Source organism: Bos indicus x Bos taurus, chromosome 1, assembly GCF_003369695.1.
Source record: "Bos indicus x Bos taurus breed Angus x Brahman F1 hybrid chromosome 1, Bos_hybrid_MaternalHap_v2.0, whole genome shotgun sequence".
NCBI lineage: Eukaryota > Metazoa > Chordata > Mammalia > Artiodactyla > Bovidae > Bos > Bos indicus x Bos taurus.
This window is the reverse complement of record NC_040076.1, coordinates 5,259,668-5,281,883: the sequence shown is the minus strand read 5'-3', so window position 1 is coordinate 5,281,883 and position 22,216 is coordinate 5,259,668. Positions and strand designations below refer to the sequence as shown.

Sequence of the window (22,216 nt, the reverse complement as noted above, 5' to 3'; positions counted from 1 at the left end):
ATGGTGGAATGAGTTAAATATTATAAATACCTTTATATTGTTTTGGAAAGTTAGAGGTTATTCATCTGAGATACTTTTAGAGACATCAAAAATAAGAACAAAACACGTGACAAAAATGCCCAATGTATTTCTCTCTCTACTCAGAGGAAATGTTTTCCACCAGAAGAACTCCCTAGAATCTGGAAAATGCCTTTGTTTTAAAGAAATTTTATAAGGAATTTGCCTTGAAGTATTTGACCAATGTAGCCATCTTAGGGAGATTCTTCCTCTGCCTCTGAAAGTAACATACATGACTTTGACTTAAACTGTTCTTAGGTGTTTCTGACAAGTCTTACACAATTTCTAAAGTCATTTTTTGTTGTTATTCTATGACTTGTATTCCTCCTCTGTGTAGTAGGGTAATGAAGATTGACACCTTGAAGAAGAGAGATTGAGAAGCTTTATCTTCCTGTGGCTTCTATGCTATTCGATTTGTTCATATCACAGAAAAAAAAATTTCTACTTTTTAACAAAAGTACTTGTGTGCAAAAAATTCCATTTCATTGAGAAAAGAATGTTCAGTATTACTTGATATCTTATCTCATAGCATATTCTTCTATAGAAATATCTTATATGAGTGGATGATATTGAAGCAAGCAAATTCAGTCTAGCTGAGTGAAATATTTATATGGATGTTTTGACGTTATAAACAAAACAGGAAGGTTTGGAATCTACTACAAAGCAATTTTCTATTCATAATTAAGAAGCCTGATAAATAAGAACTGTTTATTTTAGAAACAGAGCACAAATTATGTTGCCTACCAAATATATGGAATATGACTGAAGACCAATTTGTGTACTGAAAACATTCAAAGTCATAAAGTTTACCATGTAGAAGGGAGTTTAGCAATTATCTCCAGTGCTCTGCCACGTTGGAATCCCATTTACAATATCTTATCAGATGGATATCTAATAAGTGCCCCCAAGACGGAAATCTCAATTACCTGCAAAAGTACCTTGTTTTAGATTTTTAGTTGAATCTTTCCTAAAAATTTCCACTTAGTAATTTCAAATCTTCATAGAATGAGTCTCAGCTCATTTCTACTGGATGATATATCAGTTTTTGAAGATGGGTGTCTTAAGAGATTGGCCCATCACCACAGGTTATTCTGAGCTATTCTCTGTACACATGTGCTGCTGTATTTACAGTTAAGTAATGATGAACTTTATGGGAGAGTCTAGAAAAAATACTTATACTAGTTCTCTATGCAGAATATATAAACAAAAAATATACAATTATATATATATATGTATATATATATATATATATATATATGATTTAATATATGTACCACATCAGAGGTAAATTCAAAATGATTCATTCTCTTTTTTATATTATCATATATTTTGGAACTCTCTGCCCTCATTTCAATCTACGAAAATCATTTGTAATTATGAATTTTTCTAACTTGATCTTTTTTTGAAGTTTACAGGTAGTAGGCATTTTCCTTACTTTTTTACCTTCTTTAGTAAAAATCCTATCCTATGAGAGAAAAATAAGGGACTAAAGGTTCATCTTTTTTAATGTATAGAGCTTATTATTTTGTTCTCATTGACATCAACACCACTAAAAAATGACTTAAACTTTATGCAGAGATTTTTTTGAAAATTAAATTTATTGATGTGATCTCTCAAGAAACAAGTCAACTTCAGAATAAGGATTTCTTAAGCATTTTTACAATGGAAACTTCAAAGCACTGCTGAAAATATGGATCCCTTATTCTTAAAAACTCACACATAGAAGAGCAGCTTGGGTACTTACGCTATAAGAAAACTAGAACATAAATGTGTTAGATGCTCATTTAACATTTGTACCAATTAAGGATCATAAGTGGGTTATTTCTTCTATAAGGTACACAAGATTTGGGATGTAAAACAGATATTGATTTTTTTCCCTCTCTATTCCTAAACTTGGAACAAAATGAATATTCCCTCCTGACTACAAAGTACTTTTTAGAGCTTTAAACACAACAAAGTTCTCACTGTGTTACCCATTCAATACACTATGTTGAAGGATAAGATGAATAAAACCCCAATCTTACAGGTACAATTATGGTGCAATCAGAGTCACCTACCCAAGCTAGATGAATGAGAAATAACATTTTTGCTTCATGAACAACTGCTTTGAAAATCAATGAAATTCTTTCATTTAAAAGTCTGTAATCATAAAAAAGGTCTTTGAAGGTTAATGCATTTCATTTTTACTGGAGCCTAATTAAGGGTTCTTATTAAAATGAACGCATGCTATTACACCCATTGCTAGAGTATTTAAGTATCCGGTGTAGAAGGCAACATTCACAGTCACAAACTTCCCTTTGCAACTCAGCTGAACTCAGAACTCCCAACAGCATGTCTTTCAACTGCAGCATGAGAAACTCCTCCTGTTCCCTTGGAGGTTACTTGGGGGTCCCAGTTTCCACCTGTGATTCTTTCTACCCCAGCAATGTTGTCTCCTCCCCCAGCACTTTCCAGCTGGGCTCCACTCTCTACGGTGGCTGTCAGGAGAACGTCTTTAGGCCCATCAGCTTCCAGACACCCTGTGCTGTCACCAGATCTTTCCAGACATCCTGCTCCCATCCACAGAATTTCATCTTCCGCAGTCCCTGCCAGACAATTTACACTGGATCTCTAGGGTTTGGAAATATTGGCCTTGGGTCTTTTGGTTGTGGAAATACTGGCTTCCAGTCTCTGGGCTCTGGATCCAACTTCTGCTCCCCAACTTTCGTTTCCTCCAGGAGTTGCCGGTCATCTTGTTACTAAACAGCCTTTAGCTCATGCTTTTGTGAATCAACTTTCTGAATGACTCCAGTCACCTCAAGGTTATATCTATGCTTTATGAAGTTTTAACCCTCGGCATCTCCAATATCTTTGATAACTGACCATCTTCATCACCAGGGCTTACTATCACAGTCCTTCTGGAAGTATACAATTCACTGTGGACAAAGTAATCTTGACTTTGTAATCAGGCATATGAGATATGTCTTGAATTTTCTTCGTTCCTGATCCAATGCTCAGAATCATTTCTGTTGCTGTCTTACTCAGAGTCTTGTTTTACTACTTTTCTCCTAAGACTCTTTCACTTGTGTATTTCAAATAGATATGGCGTTTAAAATAAACTTATTTCTTTAGAATGAACTACAACATTCCATTTTTTAATTCATATGGTACATTTAGTGAATGCATCCAGTACCTTCAACTGTGTTCACTAGCTAAACATTTTGTTTTGTTAATATTTTGCTGCGTAGAAAAAGGAAGTTTAGAAAATCTAAATATATGGCACATTTTATGTCTTAAGAGATTTATATCCTCTCCTAGGTACTTTTTTTTTCATCTAATTACTTTAGAAAATTTCATTTTTAGGTAGGCATTTGTTGAAAAATATTTATTGAGTTCTGATTATAGTCCAGGCATTCATGCTGAATGAAGACGTACATTCCCTCCCTTCACAGAATTCACACACACACAAGTTTAACTCACTGTTATTTAGCAAGTGCAATAATGTCGATAAAACCATGTTTCAATGGGAACACAAAGAATAGGACGTTCAGAAAGGGTGAGAATATCACGGAAAACTGATTAGTGACAATAAGGTTACTAGTTCATGTAAAAAATAAACCGTGCTCATGTAATGTGTTAGTTGCAGTCCTTTGAGAGATAGCTGTAGTCTAGGACTTGACATGACAGATATTTGTTGAACAAAATACCTCCCAGTGAAAATGGGGAGGCAGCTGGAGGGTTCTGGGAGAGCCTTCAGACAGCAATGCTGGTCTGAACTCAGTGGAGGGAAGATGCAAGGAAGGAAGCTTGGGTTAGAAGAACCTTCTTCAGGCCAGTTCTAAATTTTGATGAGTCATCTCAAGTCATAGACACAGCCCTGCCTGCATATCCTTGCCAAGTTCAGTCACTGGCCAAGAACAGGTCACAGCATGACTTTGGCATAAATGTGGGGCTACACTCAGAGACTAGCAGCTGGGACTGTAAGTCAGTTATGCTCCCTATAGTGGGAGCTACATTTCCATAGCTTCCATGTTCAGAAATTCATCCTGATTTCAAGTAAGCCAAAATAATGACCAATAGCAAAATGATAAATGAAAACAGACTTTTCCATGAATTACATTCAGTATACTTTATTTCATGTCCATTGATCCAAAAAAAGAAAAGACTGATTACTGTATTAGATCCTGTATAGGACACAATGAGTGAAAGTCAAACCCTGCAATGGAATGTGAGGAAAGAATTGAGAATTATTGGAGGGCTATGCTTGATTTAGAAAAAGTAGAGGAACCAGAGATCAAATTGCCAACATCCACTGGATCATAGAAAAAGCAAGAGAATTTCAGAAAATCATCCACTTCTGCTTCATCACCAACTCAATGGACATAAGCTTGACCAAGATCCGGGAGTTAGTGATGGACAGGGAAGACTGGCATGCCCACAGTCCGTGGGGTCGCAAAGAAATGGACATGACTGAGTGACTGAACTGAAAGCCTTTTACTGTGTGGATCACAACAAACTGTGGAAAATTCTTAAAAAGATGGGAATACCAGACCACCTTACCCGCCTCTGTAGAAACCTGTATGCAGGCCGAGAAACAACAGATAGACCAGACATGGAGCAACAGACTGGTTCCAAATTGGGAAAGGAATATTTCAAGTCTGTATATTGTCATCCTGCTTGTTTAAATTCTATAAAGAGTACATCATGTGAAATACTAGGCTGGATGAAGTACAAGCTGGAATATAGATTGCCAGGAGAAACATCAATAACCTTATGATGGTTATTGATGAAATAATATTACCCTTATTGCAGAAAGTGAAGAGGAACTAAAAAGCCTCTTGATGAAAGTGAAAGAGGAGAGTGAAAAAGCTGACTTAAAACTCAACATTTAGAAAACGAAGATCATGACATCTGGTCCCATCACTTCACAGCAAAAAGATGGGGAAACAATGAACAGTGACAGACTATTTTCTTGGGCTCCAGAATCACTGCAGATGATGACTGCAGCTATGAAATTAAAAGACGCTTACTCCTTGAAAGAAAAGCTATGACAAACCTAGGCAGCATATTCAAAAGCAGAGACATTACTTTGCCAACAAAGGTTCATATAGTCAAAGCTATATGGGTTTTTCCAGTAGTCATATATGGATGTGAGAGTTGGACTATAAAGAAGGCTAAACATTGAAGAATTGATGCTTTTTAACTGTGGTGTTGGAGAAGACTCTTGAGAGTCCCTTGGACTGCAAGGAGATCAAACCAGTCAATCCTAAAGGAAATCAGTCCTGAATGTTCATTGGAAGGACTAATGCTGAGGCTGAAGCTCCATCACTTTGGCCCCCCAATGAGAAGAGCTGACTCAGAAAAGACTGATGCTGGGAAAGATTGAAGGTGGTGGGGGAAGGGCACGAGATGATTGGTTGGCATCACTGACCCCATGGACATGAGTTTGAGAAAACTCTGGGAGATGGGGAAGGACAGGGAAGCCTGAGGTGCTGCAGTCCATGGGGTCACAAGGAGTCAGAGACAACTGAGGACTGAAGAACAAATGTTTGATTTGAAGTGCAACTAAATGTACTAAACAGACAGGACTTATTAGGGCGTATTTAGGACATTCCCTCATTTTTCTCCTGTTATAGAACTTTACACTTGACCCAAGGGCCCTAACTTCCCTAAATTTCTGAACAATATCATGGACAGATGTATGATCACATTAAAAAAATATTTTGATGTCATACATATAGATTTAATCCATAAATTAGAAGTCTATAGCTATATTATAGCTCCTCCTTTTCCTCTCTATTCAAGCCTCTCATGGGTCACCAATGACTTGAAATGGCCTGACCACTTTATTTATCTCTTTGCTCTTCCTTGTCTTCCATCACTGTGCTGCTCCTGGCTTCTGTTTAAGCCAAAGGGAAAGGATAGGTGGAAAGGAAATGACAGCTGAGGCCATCTGTCTTCATCTGCTTTAGACCACCTGGGTCAACATGACCTAGTTAATTCAGGAAAATTTTTCTGGGAAAAATGTTAGATTAAAACCAATAAATCATTTCACTGTATGTTTCAGTAAACTACTGTAATACTTGATACAGTAGTCTGCAGACCTGAAAAACAGCCCCCCCTAATTAAGCAAGACGCTTCCATGGTAACTCAGACAGTAAAGAATCTGCCTGCAATATAGGAGACTCTGGTTTGATCCCTGGGTTAGGAATATCTCCTGCAGAAGGGAATGGCTAGCCACTCCAATATTCTTGCCTGGAGAATTTCATGGACAGAGGAGTCTGGTGGGTTACAGTCCATAGGTTTGCAAATTATGCAACAGTCAGCTTTTATCAAGAGACTGGTGTCAGTAGCTTCTCTTTGCCATGCCCATCAGTTCTATGCTATCTACTAATAAACTTGCCCAGTCCCAATCAATTCTGTACCTTGAAACCATCTGAGCCCACAATCTCACTTCTAACACCTGTCTTTGGAGTCATGTATGGGTTGTGAGAATTGGAGTATAAAGAAAGCTGAGCACTGAAGAATTGATACTTTTGAACTGTGGTGTTGGAGAAGACTCTTGAGAGTCCCTTGGACAGAAAGGAGATCCAATCAGTCCATCCTAAAGGATATCAGTCCTGATTATTCACTGGAAGGACTGATGCTGAAGCTGAAACTCCAATACTTTGGCCACCTGATGTGAAGAGCTGACTCATTTGAAAAGACCCTGATGCTGGGAAAGATTGAGGGCAGGAGGAGAAGGGGATGACAGAGGTTGAGATGGTTGGTTGGCGTCACCTACTCAGCAGACATGAGTTTGGGTAAACTCCGGGAGTTGGAGATGGACAGGGAGGCCTGGTGTGCTGCAGTCCATGGGATCGCAAAGAGTCGGACACGACTGAGTGACTGAACTGAACTGCATGTGGAGACACACACAGCTGAATGTCTCGGTGCAATGGTGTTCCCCTTTGCTGAAGGAAGTTCTGACACTTCACTTTGCTTAGTTAACAGATTGTCTGGTAGTATTCTGAGATGTCCAAGAGGGTCGTAAAAAGTCCTTTCGCTCAGCTCGCACTAAGTGCTACCCGTGGTTTGTCTTTGCTGTTGAGGGTCCTCCCTCATCACCCATGTCTGAATACTAGCTCTTTTCTGGAGGAGACCATGGCATGTTTTCCAGAAATCCCTTTCTTAACTCTCTGCCAGCCTCCGTCGGATCCTCTGCACTAAACCATTCCCCTGAGAGCACACACTTCTATAACGTCTCCTTAGATCATCCCCCTCAGTTCTACCAGCTCTGCACCCCACCCAGCTTTCCTCTGCTAGCATCCATTTGTTCTGCAGATGATGCTCTTAGCCTGGAGCGAACACATACACTTACCACACTATTCATGGAAACAGAGCCGGGCAGAAGGCTTCAGATGGGCAGAAAATATTTTTCTCTAAAGGTCTTAATTGATTGAATGAGCCCTGCTCACATTATTGAGAGCAAACTCCTTTACTTAAAGTCAACTGACTATAAACAACAAATTCATCTTTAGAAGGCCTTTACAAGAACAGCTAGACTATAGTATTTGACCAAACAAATGGGCTCCATAGCCTAGCCAAGCTGACACATAACAAAACCACCAAAGTCTCCGTTTTCTAGAAAAGCTGGGCTGACAGTTTCTATTTCATAAAAATAGAGTTGAAATTACTGCACAAAACTTAAGGCAATAGTAAATTAGAATTTTGCTTATAAGTAATCTTCCTCTCAGTTTATAAAATTATTCTCATATTTTTAAATGATCATTTTCTCAGATTCTTATGTCCATGTTTTAAGAGAGATTTCAAGCATAACTTCATGATCATTCAATAGAAGAACTAAGACTCTTAATAAAATGTCCATGTGTATTCACGAAAATAATTTTTCTCTGTTTATGAGCTGTTTAGCCTCTTCAGTGTATTTCTGTTAAGAACACAGCTCTGACCCAGCTGTGCACAAGACTTGCTCAGGCAAAGGACAATATTTGGAGAATTTATTTCCCAAAGCATTTTTAATCTATTTGCCCAACTTATATCAGTCATCATATTTCTTGTGTTTTCTCAATCCATTTGCCTTTTCTGTGCCCCCATTTTTGTCATGTCCTTCGTTGGTCATTTTCTACTTTTCTGCTTTGTTTCTTGCACTTGACGAAAGTATTCACCCTCCTCAGTGTCCAAAATTTTGGCACTAGTAACACCTAGGACGGATACGATTTTGTTAGGATAGGGCTGTCTTGTCCACTGTGTGGTGTTTAACAGCATCCCTGGGCTCTTCCCACTAAATGTCAGTGCTGTTCCTCTCCACCCTCATTGTGACAATCAAGTATGTCTTCAGATATTACCAAACGTCCTCTGGAAATGAGCTTATTCTGCGTTTAGAAACATGGATTTAGACGATGTCCCGAGAGTGAGTTGTTTGGGATAGTTCTTGACAGTGAACACTAGACTTACCCACATTTCAGATACGGCTTGGACAGTAAAAATGCAATAGTATATCATTTCATGCATTAATGAGGTGTTGTAAATTATGATTACCAGTAAATATATTTATAGTTCATAAATAATGTTGAATACTTATTTAGCAAATATTATTGCACAATCGCACATAAATACAGTAGCTGTAATTATGTTTACAACCATCACCAGTGTAATAACCTGTTCAATTGTAATTAGAGAAAAGAAAATGGTATTTTTGTGACATGCTCCTCATCTCTAGAATGGCTAGATTGTCTGCTAGGATCGCACCTATTCTGATCATCCTAGACCAAGAAGTAACAGTAAGATGTAGGTTATCTTCTCACTCTATTTCAAATAGTCAAGACCAATTGAGACCAATTGCTGGTTTATAGACTTCTGCAATACCTCTTGGACATTCTGACCATTTTCTTCAATTTGTCTGACTCATTCAGTACACTCCACAAAAGAGACATCAACCCTTTCTGTATGTGCCAGCAGTGATGAAGTGGATCTCAAACTACATTTATTCATTTTGAGTTTTTGAAGGTTACATGACAGTTTCAAAAGTATCTCAAAATCTCAATTTAATTCATCATATGGGTACTTTACTATGAACTTCTTCAGCTGTATCTACCAAATATTTCATGTTACAAGCATACACTCAAAGAGATTCATATTTCAAATACAAGAAAACAAGTTCATTTAAACAAATATTTATTTGTTCCTGCTATATACCAGAGTTTATGCTAGGTCCTGGAGAATGCAAGTTTAAGTAATTGTGTAATGGAACTGATACACAGTTATAAACCATATTATAAACCAACTATAATTTTAGTTAGACTGATATAATCTCACAAGATAAGACATGAAGATTGGAAGACCTTTCCCAGAAAAAGTAAACATCAAGTTAGAATCTAGAAGACAGTACATTTGAACAGGCAGAGGAAGGTCACAAGAAAGGAAATGGGACAAGTGAAATATGCAGTTTGTAGGGAGATACTCCCTTGCCCTTTGTGTGTGGGAAAAAGCTTGAGCTTGAACTAGAAATGTTATTTGGCCATGGATATTATGGTCACAGATTTAGATTATATTATATAGGAAACTAGAGGTCAATAGACATTTCTGAGTAATCATTTTAGACTTTCATCCTGTCACCTAAATTTAGTGTGCATTTTGAGGGGCAGATTTTTAAATGAGAACTTTCATTTTATTGTTTTAGTCAATACTTGTTTTATGATATATTTGCAGTTCATTTTTTTCCTCATATTTTATCACTCTGGCCAGAAAGATATTAGAAATATTTTGTAGTTTGTGGGCTATCTCCTTCTTTTCAACTCCTGCCAACTTTCTGGAAAGGAAGCCCCAAGACAAGACTTGTACCTTCTATGTAATTTGTTACTTTCTGTATATCAGAAAGTATTTGTATACTTTCAGAATATCAAATGTTAGCAGTTGATTCACTCTTCTTTCAAGGGAGCACAGCACTTTAGATATAAATTGTTTATTAAATGTGGAAAACTATCTTTACATCTTCTGTTACTCAGAAGTTGTCTTGATCAAAAATACTGTTATTTTTTGGTGTTTCTGACACATATCGCATTATGTTGTGCACTGGTGTGCTTTCTGATGGACATAGGAAAATGTTGGAGACAGAGTAATCCTCTCAAAGGGGCTGAATGTTCTATCTCAGAAGCAGTGCATATTTCTTATTAATGACAATTTTAAGCACACTTCTGTGTAAAGGGATAAAAGATGTTTTAAACAATGTCTGTCCATTAATACCAAATTATATTGTCAGGTTTTTACTGCTGGCTGAAAAAAAGATCACAACATTAAAAAAAAAAATTCATTGTAGGCAAAAGTAAAAACTGGTGATCACAATTACAATCATTAATCCATTCACTTTTCTGTTACTTTTAAACACAGTAGACTCAATTTTATGGGTTTTCCTCTTTTATTTCATCATTTATTATTTGTTTATTTTTGGCTGTGCCGGGTCTTCTTTGCTATGCACAGGCTTTCTCTAGTTGCAGCAAATGGGTTGTTCTCTACTTGCGGTGGGCTTCTCGAGGCAGGGTTGCAGATCATGAGGTCTGGGGCACAAGAGCTTCAGTAGTTGGGGCACACTGGCTTAGTTGCTCCATAGCATGTGGAATCTTCCTGGATCAGGGATGGAGCCCATGTCCCCTGGATTGACAAGTGGACTCCCAACCACTGGACCACCAGGGAATTCTTAGGACTTTTCTTTTTAATAATACATGCTACAACTATATACTCTTACAATCCATAAAAAACACAAAGTTGGGTTGGGTATTAGTTCAGTTTTCTGTTTGTTTGCTTTGCCTTGTTTTAAGATAGCATACAGAGATGTTTCTTTGTCCAAGATCATACAGCTAGTTAGTGATGTATTGTAAACTCAGTTTTACTTTTAAAATTCTTTTTAACATATCACCCTATGCAAGAAGTAAAAATGGATTAATTGGAAAAGAACACATCCTGATGATGGTGAACCATTACAGTCTTCTGGGTAATTTGCTGTTGGTCAGTTACTCAGTTGTGTCCAACTGCTTGTGACCCCGTGGACTGCAGCATGCCAAGTTTCCCTGACTTGCATCATCTCCCTGAGTTTGCTCAAAATCATGGCATTGAGTTGATGATGCCATCCAACCATCTCATCCTCTGGGTAATAATGTATCTATTTTCCTTATTAATATCTTCTAAGCATTTGACATCAAGGAAATATTGAGCATTAAGTTTTCAAAAGCCTGGAAAAAATGTCACATTTAGTTATTAAGAATCTATGCTCTTAACAAATTACATGTCTTCATATTTATTTTACAAAGCCCAGTAAAAGTTAAAATGAATGCTGAATAATGCTCTGAATAATTATAGCCAAACTTATGATGAATATCAAATAATATTTTTTGAGCAAGTGGAGTACAAATTGAGGAATGATGATACGAAAGAAATAGTGTGGAGAATTGGATGGTATTGCTTGCAAAGAGAAGTTCTATGTAAATTGTGACCCTTCCACACAAAGACAAGAATGTTCATGCAGAAGACCCAAACAAAGAGCAGGCTTTCTTACATGTGATATAGTGCATTCTCATTAAACCCATTTGGGTACCACATTCTCATAACAACCAAATTAGAGATTTCCGATTATTATGCGATTGACTTAGGCCATGGCTTTCACATAATATAGAAGGAATACAAAAAATACCAACAAGAAAATTGAAATTAGGAAACATTTTCATTTTACTCTTTTATATATCATGCGCAGAATACTTTGCTGCTATTGAAACAGAGAAATGTAAGTATGTAATGATAAATTCTAAATTGCTTAAGCTCACAGTACCAGGCTCCTTTGAAGCAGCGGTCAAATTCATTCTAGCCACTTAAAAATCATGAAATAGACCAGTTTTGAACAAATTAAATTATGAGGAATTAAGATTTATTTAGTTTGTGCATTGTTCAACCTCAACCCCCAAAGATGGCTTATATTGCAATGACTACCCATAACTATTCATTATCTGTCTCTGTTTTTCATTCTATGGCATATGCAACTATTGAGTGTATGCAATCATTTTCTATTTACATATAAAATGAGCTCTATTAAGAATAAATGCTCTCATTTTTAAAAAGTGTTTCCTGAAAGTGATAACACTAAGTTAGAGAGAGAAAGAGAGACTGGTTTTACTGAGAAATTGAGATCTTTTATATCCTCTGGGCTGTTATAGCAGGTTGACACATCTCTTAGTTTCCACATCTTCTTCTTGAGAAATCTTCCTAATTTTTTTTCCTTTTAAACTTAGTTATCAGGGATGATTTTTTTTTTTTTTTAATTCCTGAGATACAAGCTGGTTAACCTTGGTGACTTACCTTCTAGCCTCAATTTTGTCATTTTAACACTTGGATTAAAATCACATATTTGGCAGGATTAGTCTAGGAACTAAAGGAGACATTATATTAAAAACACTTATTATCTAGTGGAAGGTGGTGACAACATCAGGTCTTTCTTGCTACTATTTTTATTAGTTTTAATTTACACATCCTAAAACAGGGAAATTTCTTCAGTCAATACTTAACACTGAATGGCATTTCTTATCCTCAAACAATTTATATAGCAGTCTTAAAAATTAGCAGAAAGAAAAATAATCCCCACGTGTATTTAAGTGTATTAGAAATAAATGACTCCATCTAGCAGAAGAAGATTGTTGTGCTGCAAGAGTAAAATGGACAGGAATAGGAATTTTACTATTTATCTTTCTATGGTGGGGGGTTGGGGGAGGTGGGGAGGAAGGAAGGGATGGGAGGAATTGGGAGATTGGGATTGGCAATATACACGCTACCATACGTAAAATAGGTAGCTGGTGGGGACCTGCTGTATTTTTTGACCCACCACTAACATAGAACTCACAAACTGAAAAATTTTGCTAAGATTTTCCACATTAGATTTATTGAAGCAACTAATTAGGTGAAAGAGGAGAGTGAAAAAGTTGGCTTAAAACTCAACGTTCAGAAAACGAAGATCATGGCATCTGGTCCCATCACTTCATGGGAAATAGATAGGGAAACAGTGTCAGACTTTATTTTTGGGGGCTCCAAAATCACTGCAGATGGTGACTGCAGCCATGAAATTAAAAGACACTTACTTCTTGGAAGAAAAGTTATGACCAACCTAGACAGCATATTCAAAAGCAGAGACATTGCTTTGCCAACAAAGGTCCATTTAATCAAGGATATGGTTTTTCCAGTGGTCACGTATGGATGTGAGAGTTGGACTGTGAAGAAGGCTGAGTGCCGAAGAATTGATGCTTTTGAACTGTGGTGTTGGAGAAGACTCTTGAGAGTCCCTTGGACTGCAAGGACATCCAACCAGTCCATTCTGAAGGAGATCAGCCCTGGGATTTCTTTGGAAGGAATGATGCTAAAGCTCCAGTACTTTGGCCACCTCCTGCGAAGAGTTAACTCATTGGAAAAGACTCTGTTGCTGGGAGGGATTGGGGGCAGGAGGAGAAGGGGATGACAGAGGATGAGATGGCTGGATGGCATCACTGACTCAATGGACATGAGTCTCAGTGAACTCCGGAAGTTGGTGATGGACAGGGAGGCCTGACGTGCTGCGATTCATGGGGTTGCAAAGAGTCAGTCACAACTGAGTGACTGAACTGAACTGAACTGATAGAATCTATTTCTCTTTCTTTTTCTCTCTCTGTGTATGTGTGTATTTCTCTCAAAAACCAAAATTTTGGAAAAAAGATGTGTGAGATAACTCTGAACATCTCTTTCCCATCCCATTCCATCTCATTCTATCCTATTATTTCTCACTAGAAGAAGTACTGATCACCATCAATAAATAGATTATGTGACCCACTAATGCTACAGAACTCACATACTGAAAACTTTTGCTAAGGAGATTTTCCACATGGGATTTATTGAAGCAGCTAATTCCATGTCTTCTTACTTGACCTTATCACAAACATTTTCTTCTATTTTATGTAACAGCGCACTACCTCTCTCCCAGTAAGTGAAACAAAATTCCTATTAGAGAATTGTTCTACCGTGGGTCACTAGATGTTTGCAAAAGAAATCTTAGATTTCTAGATACTTTTTATCAGATAAAATAACAAACTTTAGATGGAAAGATAATTTAGGATAAAATCAGAGTTTTTATTCTAAAAGGGATAAGTAATAATTAGAAAGCATGTTGAGGCAAATTTAAATCAATTAAAAATATCTCATATATGTCTCTGCTTATATCATAATCAAAAAGAATACTAACAAGTATGTGTTCAAGTTTGAATTCTTTCAAGTTAAACTCTTAACAAAGTTTAATGTTCCTTAATGTTCATATCATGTTTTACAGTTTATATGGCACTTTAATACACATACATTACATTATGAACATCACATAATGTATTACAAAAGATTTAGGTACTTGCTTCTTTTACAAAGATATTGCATTACAATGCACTCCTGATGGAGAATTATGTGTGTGCACATGTGTGCTCAGTCTCTCAGCCATGTCTAACTCTTTTTGATGCCATGGTCTGAGCCCATCAGACTTCCCTGTCCACTGAATTTTCAAGGCAAGAATACTGGATCAGGTTGCCATTTCCTACTCCAGGGGGATCTTCCCCACCTAGGGATCAAACCCTATAATCTGCTTAGATGGTAGAACCCACTTCTATAATCCCACTATCTAGTATTAAATTATTTGTCAAGAGTGAGACAGAGAGAAATATTTGACTGGATATACAGGAGCCGAGCCAATGGCATTGTAGAAAGAATTGTGGCAGCCATCATGGATTTGGGAATTGTCTTGAAAGGCACAAGGGAAAAATAGATAAAGTGGCTTGGATAGGAAGACTGAAAGAAAGAAGCTACAGGGAGCCCCAAGGACCTAACTGAAGTTTCTAGAATGATAGATGATAGCGGTTCTGATGTGTTCGTTTTTAGGGAGTGGTCTGAGAAAATGTTTCACCCAGTATTCTAACCTTTGTGCCTTGGTAATGGACATAATGTCTACACATGATTTCGAATGAATCCATCACCTTACTGAAACTGCAGATAGAACTATGTCACATATGTTAATATTTAGTTGAATCTCCTGGGAGTTAGTGGTGAGGGAGACTTCCTTATATGTAATAAATCTTGTAAAATACTTCATTTTCAGATTTTTTTTTCTCTTTTTAAAGTAATCATTTCACATAATTTTAGCCATTAATTCTCAAAACACTGAATTAGAGTATTTGCCAAGACCAAGCATCTCAGGAAACCTGAGCTAGGACAACTAAAATGTAGGCCTTTAAAAATAGTCTAATGATACAGTTTTCTCAGATGAAAAAATATAATTTAATCTAATTGCCACCCACCTTGTTGGAAACCTTTCAAAAATATCACATATCTTCAAAGGAAATGTGGGAAACCAAAAGAATTAAAAACTGACACCTCTAGTCATTAAGATAATTAGAATTCAATCAAGGAAACATATATGCAAGCAAAAGCCTAGAACAAGTGAGTCAGAGAGGATTTCTCATCAAACATTCAAACAGTTAGCATCTTTTGACCCATTATATGTCAGACATGTGCTGTGTGTAGAGTGTTGAACAAGACTGGAATGATTCCTTATCTCAGAGAGCTTACATTCCACTGACATTACCAGGTCTTCAGTTCAATTCAGTTCAGTCTCTCAGACATGTCCAGCTCTTTGCGACCCCATGAACCGCAGCACGCCAGGCCTCCCTGTCTGTCACCAACTCCTGGAGTCCACCCAAACCCATGTCCATTGAGTCAGTGATGCCATCCAACCATCTCATCCTCTGTTGTCCCCTTCTCCTCTTGCCCTCAATCTTTCCCAGCATTAAGGTCTTTTCAAATGAGTCAGCTCCTCGCATCAAGTGGCCAAAATATTGGAGTTTCAGCTTCAGCATCAGTCCTTCCAATGAATATTCAGGACTGATCTTCCTTAGGATCAGGACTGGTTGGATCTCCTTGCAGTCCAAGGGACTGTCAAGAGTCTTCTCCAACACCACAGTTCAAAAGCATCAATTCTTCAGTGCTCAGCTTTCTTTAAAGTCCAACTCTCATATCCATACACGACTACTGGAAAAACCATAGCCTTGACTAGACGGACCTTTGTTGACAAAGTAATGTCTCTGCTTTTTAATATGCTGTCTAGGTTGGTCATAACTTTCCTTCCAAGGAGTAAGCGTCTTTTAATTTCATGGCTGCAATCACCATCTGATTGCAGTGATTGCACCTGATTGCACCAATCATCTGAAGTGATTTTGGAGCCCAGAAAAATAAAGTCTGACACTGTTTCCCCATCTATTTCCCATGAAGTGATGGGACCAGACGCCATGATCTTAGTTTTCTGAATGTTGAGCTTTAAGCCACTTTTTCCACTCTCCTTTTCCACTTTCATCAAGAGGCTGTTTAGTTCTTCTTCACTTTCTGCCATAAGGGTGGTGTCATCTGCATATCTGAAGTTATTGATATTTCTCCCGGAAATCTTGAGTCCAGCTTGTGCTTCCTCCAGCCCAGCATTTCTCATGATGTACTCTGCATAGAAGTTAAATAAGCAGGGTGACAATATGCAGCCTTGACATACTCCTTTTCCTATTTGGAACCAGTCTGTTGTTCCATGTCCAGTTCTGACTGTTGCTTCCTGACCTGCATACAGATTTTTCAAGAGGCAGGTCAGGTGGTCTGGTATTCCCATCTCTTTCAGAATTTTCCAGTTTATTGTGATCCACACAGTCAAAGGCTTTGGCATAGTCAATAAAGCAGAAATAGATGTTTTTCTGGAACTCTCTTGCTTTTTCGATGGTCCAGTGGATGTTGGCAATTTGATCTCTGGTTCCTGTGCCTTTTCTAAAACCAGCTTGAACATCTGGAGGTTCATGGTTCATATATTGTTGAAGCCTTGCTTAGAGAATTTTAAGCATTACTTAACTAGCTTGTGAGATGAGTGCAATTGTGCGGTAATTCTGAGCATTCTTTGGCATTGCCTTTCTTTGGGATTGGAATGAAAACCAACCTTTTCCAGTACTGTGGCCACTGCTGAGTTTTCCAAATTTGCTGACATATTGAGTGCAGCACTTTCACAGAATCATTTTTCAGGTCTATTCAATAGATTAATAATAATCCAAGGTTTCATGCCAATGGTGATTTTAACATCTAGACTGACTCAGCACAATTACACTCAAACCCATCAATCTGTAACAAATGAAACATATAAAGACATATCAAGAGAACACAGAATAAGTGAACAAGAGCTGGTGAAATCTGATTGCCGCAACCCCATCCCCACTTTTCAACTCTATGACTCATATCTACAAATAAACTTTATATTAGCTGTCTCTTCTTTTTCTTTTTTTTCTTTGCCTGCTCACTCTTTATTGGCCACCACTGGTTTTTCTCTGCTGAAATGCTAGGTTACTGGTCATCAGTGCCCAGCTAGTGATCAAATTCAGTGTTTTCTTCTCATTCTTATACGTGCCTTTCTAAACTGTCTCATGGGACCAGTTTTCTACATTTCTTGAAACTCTCTTCTTTGAATCATTTATTTGATTCTGCCTCACTTGGATCTCTCAGTATCCACCTAACCATAAATTCTCCATTGTCATGTCCTTCTTTTCAGTCCTCAAAATGTACTCATTTTGCAAAATGGAGTACCATGCTTTTTTTTTTTTTTTAATACCCTATGACTCCTCCCAGGATAGCTGCATCTTCTTTCATGCTTTTCACTATCAATTTTACATGTAGTTTAAAAATTTGCATTCAAAATCTTAACTAGTTTCAAAGAAAAGTCTTGCATGTCAACTAATTTCTAGGTATCTCTTGCCATGTTTGTTAACCATCAATATCTCAAAGGCAGCTTGTGAAATTTGGACTCATTCTTATACCTCCTTATTTCTACTAAGATAAGCCCTTTACTTCTGTAACCAAGACTCAAAATCTTCAGGTTGGTTTGGTTTTTATCCTTCTCTTAATCTTCATTTACAACAAATTAGATTAGGCTGTTCTTTTAAAATGTTCTCAATAGCTACCATTTGTTCCTATTTCTTTGCTTCTCTCTTACATGGACTTTTGCAAGCTCTTTTCAGGCAATATTGCAATGACTTTCCTCTGTCTGATTACTTCCTATATAAATCTAGTCTCTGTGTTGCATACAACTAAATTTAATTGATAAAACAGAATATCCTTCTTAAATCAGTTCAGATAACATCATCCTTCTCCTTAAAGCTGTTCAGTGATTGGCCAACAACAAGAATAAAGATTTACTGAGAACTATTTGCTGGCATATTGATACATACTTCACTTCAGAATTCAAAAACAGTGGGTCAAATCGGCCCTGCTTTCATCTATTCAATCAATGAATAATTCAGTTATCATTCATTTGTTCAGTAAGTAGTTATAGAGAATCTCTGAAGGCCAAGGATTCTTTCAAATTTTATTCAAATGACATACATCAATTGCCCCAATGTTCTTTTTTTTTTTAATTGAACAGGTTTTCAAAATTTTTAAAGGAAGAGATAGAAAGATATATTGGTACTCTGATTATTTTTGAAATCTTGTAAGTCTTAGCCTGACTCCTAAAGGACAATCTACTAAAACTGTCAAAATATTTCCTTTTGGGGATAGGGAGTGATCTCTGAGCGAGGCAGCAAGATGGATGCAGGATTCTTCTGCGGAACAAGTGCAGAACAGGATAATCGGTTCAGCAACAAACAGAAGAAGCTACTGAAGCAGCTGAAATTAGCAGAATGCCTAGGAAAAAAAGGTGGACATGAGCAAAGCAATTTTGGAGGTTATAAAGCCTTGTATAACAAAACAAGTAATGAAAATCCTTGGGTTTGAAGATGATGTTGTGATTGAGTTTATATTCAATCAGCTGGAAGTGAAGAATCCAGATTCAAAAATGATGCAAATCAACCTGACCAGGTTTTTGAATGGAAAAAATGCTAGGGAATTTACAGGAGAACTGTGGCTCCTACTGTTAAATGCACAAGAAAACATCACTGGAATCCCTTCTGCTCTCCTAGAACTGAAGAAGGAAGAAATACAACAGAGACAGATTGAACAAGAAAAGTTGGCATCTATGAAAAAGCAAAATGAAGACAAGGATAAGAGGGATAAAGAAGAAAAATAAAGCAGAAGAGAAAACAGGGAGCCGTCTCAAAGCCCAAGAAGATGCAAATCCAGTTCTCCTTCCCCTCGAAGACCATCTTTCCCTGTCAGGGGACAGAGAAAGCGCAGTCATTCTCTATCTCCCTGTCACAGAACCAAAAGCCGGAGTCCTTCCTCTGCTCCAGAGAAGAAGGAAAAAATTCCAGAGCTCCCAGAGCCATCAGTGAAAGTAAAAGAACCGTCACTACAAGAGGCCACTTCTACTAATGACATTCTGAAAGTTTCCAAGACTGAACCAGTACTAGAGCCTAAAGAACCTTCTCCGGAGAAAAACTCCAAAAAGGAAAAGGAAAAGGAAAAACCCGGCCAAGATCTCGGTCATGTTCCAAGTCAAGATCCCAGACACGTTCTCGCTCTCCTTCTCATACTAGACCAAGAAGGCACCATAGATCTCGGTCAAGATCATACTCACCTAAAAGACAGCCAAACCCAAGAAGAAGGCCATCTCCTCTAAGAAGAACCCCACCGAGACGCATGCCTCCTCCACCAAGGCATAGGAGTAGATCTCCAGTGAGACGAAGAAGGCATTCATCGGCATCCTTGTCTGGGAGTAGTTCATCATCTTCTTCGTCTAGTTCCCAGTCACCACCAAAGAAGCCTCCGAAGAGGACATCTAGCCCTCCTCGAAAAACTCGTAGGTTATCTCCTTCAGCAAGTCCTCTGACGCGAAGGCATAGGCCATCACCTCCAGCTATTCCGCCGCCAAAAACTCGTCATTCCCGAACACCCCAGCAGTCAAACCATACAAGGAGAAGTCGTGTTTCTGTCTCTCCAGGGAGAACTTCAGGTAAAGTGACAAAACATAAAGGTACTAAGAAAAGAGAATCCCCTTCACCAGCACCGAAGCCTCGGAAAGTAGAGTTATCTGAATCAGAAGAAGATAAAGGTGGCAAAATGGCTGCAGCAGATTCTGTGCTGCAGAGACGCCAATATAGATGACAGAACCAGCAGTCTTCATCTTATTCTGGCTCCTCTTCCTCAGAAGATGAACGACCCAAAAGGTCCCTTGTGAAGAATGGTGAGGTAGGCAGGCGACGGAGACATTCCCCTTCCTGGAGTGCCTCTCCATCACCTCGAAAGCGCCAGAAAGAGGCTTCCCCTCATGGTAGACGGAGGAGAAGTCCCTCCCCACCTCCCTCCAGAAGGCGACGTTCTCCTTCTCCTGCTCCTCCACCTCGTCGACACAGGTCTTCCACACCACCACCACGTCGAAGGACTCCGTCTCCTCCTCCATGTCGTCGTTCACCTTCCCCAAGAAGATACTTTCCTCCAATACAGAGGAGAAACTCTCCTTCTCCACCTCCAAAGAGAAGAACGGCCTCCCCCTCCTAAACGAAGGGCATCACCATCTCTAACACCAAAGCGACAGGTTTCCCATTCACCACCTCCCAAACAAGGAAGCTCCCCATTCACCAAGAGACGTTCGCCTTCATTGTCATCAAAGCATAAGAAAGGGTCTTCCCCGAGTTGATCTGCCCGTGAGGCCCAGTCACCACAGCCAAAAAAACAGTATTCACCCTCACCATGGCCTCGCGCTCCTCAGACCTCAAGTCCTCCACCTGTTCAAAGAGGAGCATCATTGTCACCCCAAAGAAGGCAGTCCCCATCTCCAAGTTCTAGGCCCATTAGGATAGTCTCCAGGACTCCGGAACCCAAAAAGATAAAAAGCTGCCTCACCAAGCCCTCAGTCGGTAAGGAGGGTCTCATCTTCCCAATCTGTCTCGGGATCTCCTGAGCCAGCAGCTAAAAAGCCCCCAGCACCTCCGTCACCTGTCCAGTCTCAGTCACCCTCCACCAACTGGTCACCAGCGGTGCCGGTTAAAAAGGCTAAAAGCCCAATACCAAGCCCATCACTGGCAAGGAATTCAGACCCAGAAGGAGGTGGAAAGACAAAGAAGAAAAAGAAGGACAAGAAACACAAAAAGGATAAGAAGCACAGAAGCACAAAAAGACACAAAAATGAGAAGGCTGTAGCTGCTGCTGCTACAGCTGCTATAACCCCTGCAGCTGTAGCTGCTCCCACAACCACATCAGCACAGGAAGAACCAGAGGCAGAGCCAGAGCCTAAGAAGGAGACTGAAAGTGAGGCTGAAGATAACCTTGATGACTTAGAAAAGCACCTGCGTGAAAAGGCCCTGAGATCAATGCGGAAGGCTCAAGTGTCCCCACAGTCCTAGGTGGAAATGTTTGTTACGATGTAAATTTTATTTGGTTTGTACGCAATTCAATTTCAAAATTGCTAAAATGTGTTTGAGCTTTAGACTATAACATTTGTTGTAATAATTGCTAGGTTGAAGTTCACCATGTAAAAAAAGGGCATGGATTTACATTGCAAAAGGTATCCACAGTGTATTAGGGACATTCTTTCATTGACAGCTGACATAAATTCGTTTAGAGTGAAGTATTTTAAGCCAAAAAAGAAAAATCCCCTTTTTAAATATTGTTGGCATTCTTATGGTTCCTTTAAATACCCCTGGCTATTCCCAGAGGTTTTTCTTTCTACTTTTTCTTTCCTTTTCCCTTTTTCTCATTTGAGTCTTAGCACCCATTTAAGTTATGATGCTTTCAACCTTGATGGTTTGCAAGCTTGCCCAGAAATAAAACCACTGTTGAACTACCACAAAAGTATAAATGAATATTTTAATGCCACAATCTTTCCTGTTGCCTGTGGAGTCTCTGCTGAAATGAATCAGGATTCGAGCTCTAAGATGAGACAGAAAATGAAAGCATGTTGTTTGCCAGGACACTGTGGGTTTATATAGATGTGTAACAAGTTGATTTGAAACACTGGAATTTCATTCTTTTCTCTTTTTTTGTAAAGGCTACTAATTAGCCCCAGGAAGGATCCTTCAGTTACATAAAATTTTGTTTTATGAAATGTCACGGCTCCGTTCATAACTTTGTCTTGTTCCAGTCGGTATATACAACTTTCAGAGCTCTTGTATTTGGAAAGCTGGAAGGGCCCAGACTTTGAAATAGTGTCTTGTTTTCACTGTTTTTGTTTCTGTTTTTTTTTTTTTTT

General features: G+C 38.5%; 1 protein-coding gene and 1 pseudogene across 1 annotated transcript; both read left to right on the top strand.

Moving 5' to 3' along the window:
• The first annotated feature begins 2,388 nt into the window (after positions 1 to 2,388).
• LOC113898458 (keratin-associated protein 15-1) lies at positions 2,389 to 2,799 on the top strand. The gene has a single exon (XM_027551635.1). The coding sequence runs from the start codon at positions 2,389 to 2,391 to the stop codon at positions 2,797 to 2,799; it is 411 nt and encodes a 136-aa protein (XP_027407436.1).
• A 15,868-nt stretch (positions 2,800 to 18,667) lies between these two features.
• LOC113891369 lies at positions 18,668 to 21,507 on the top strand (annotated as a pseudogene).
• Positions 21,508 to 22,216: the final 709 nt, after the last annotated feature.

What these genes read in the sequence shown, in the direction of transcription:
- LOC113898458 (XM_027551635.1), top strand. Translation starts at nt 2,389, where the DNA reads ATGTCTTTCAACTGCAGCATGAGAAACTCCTCCTGTTCCCTTGGAGGT.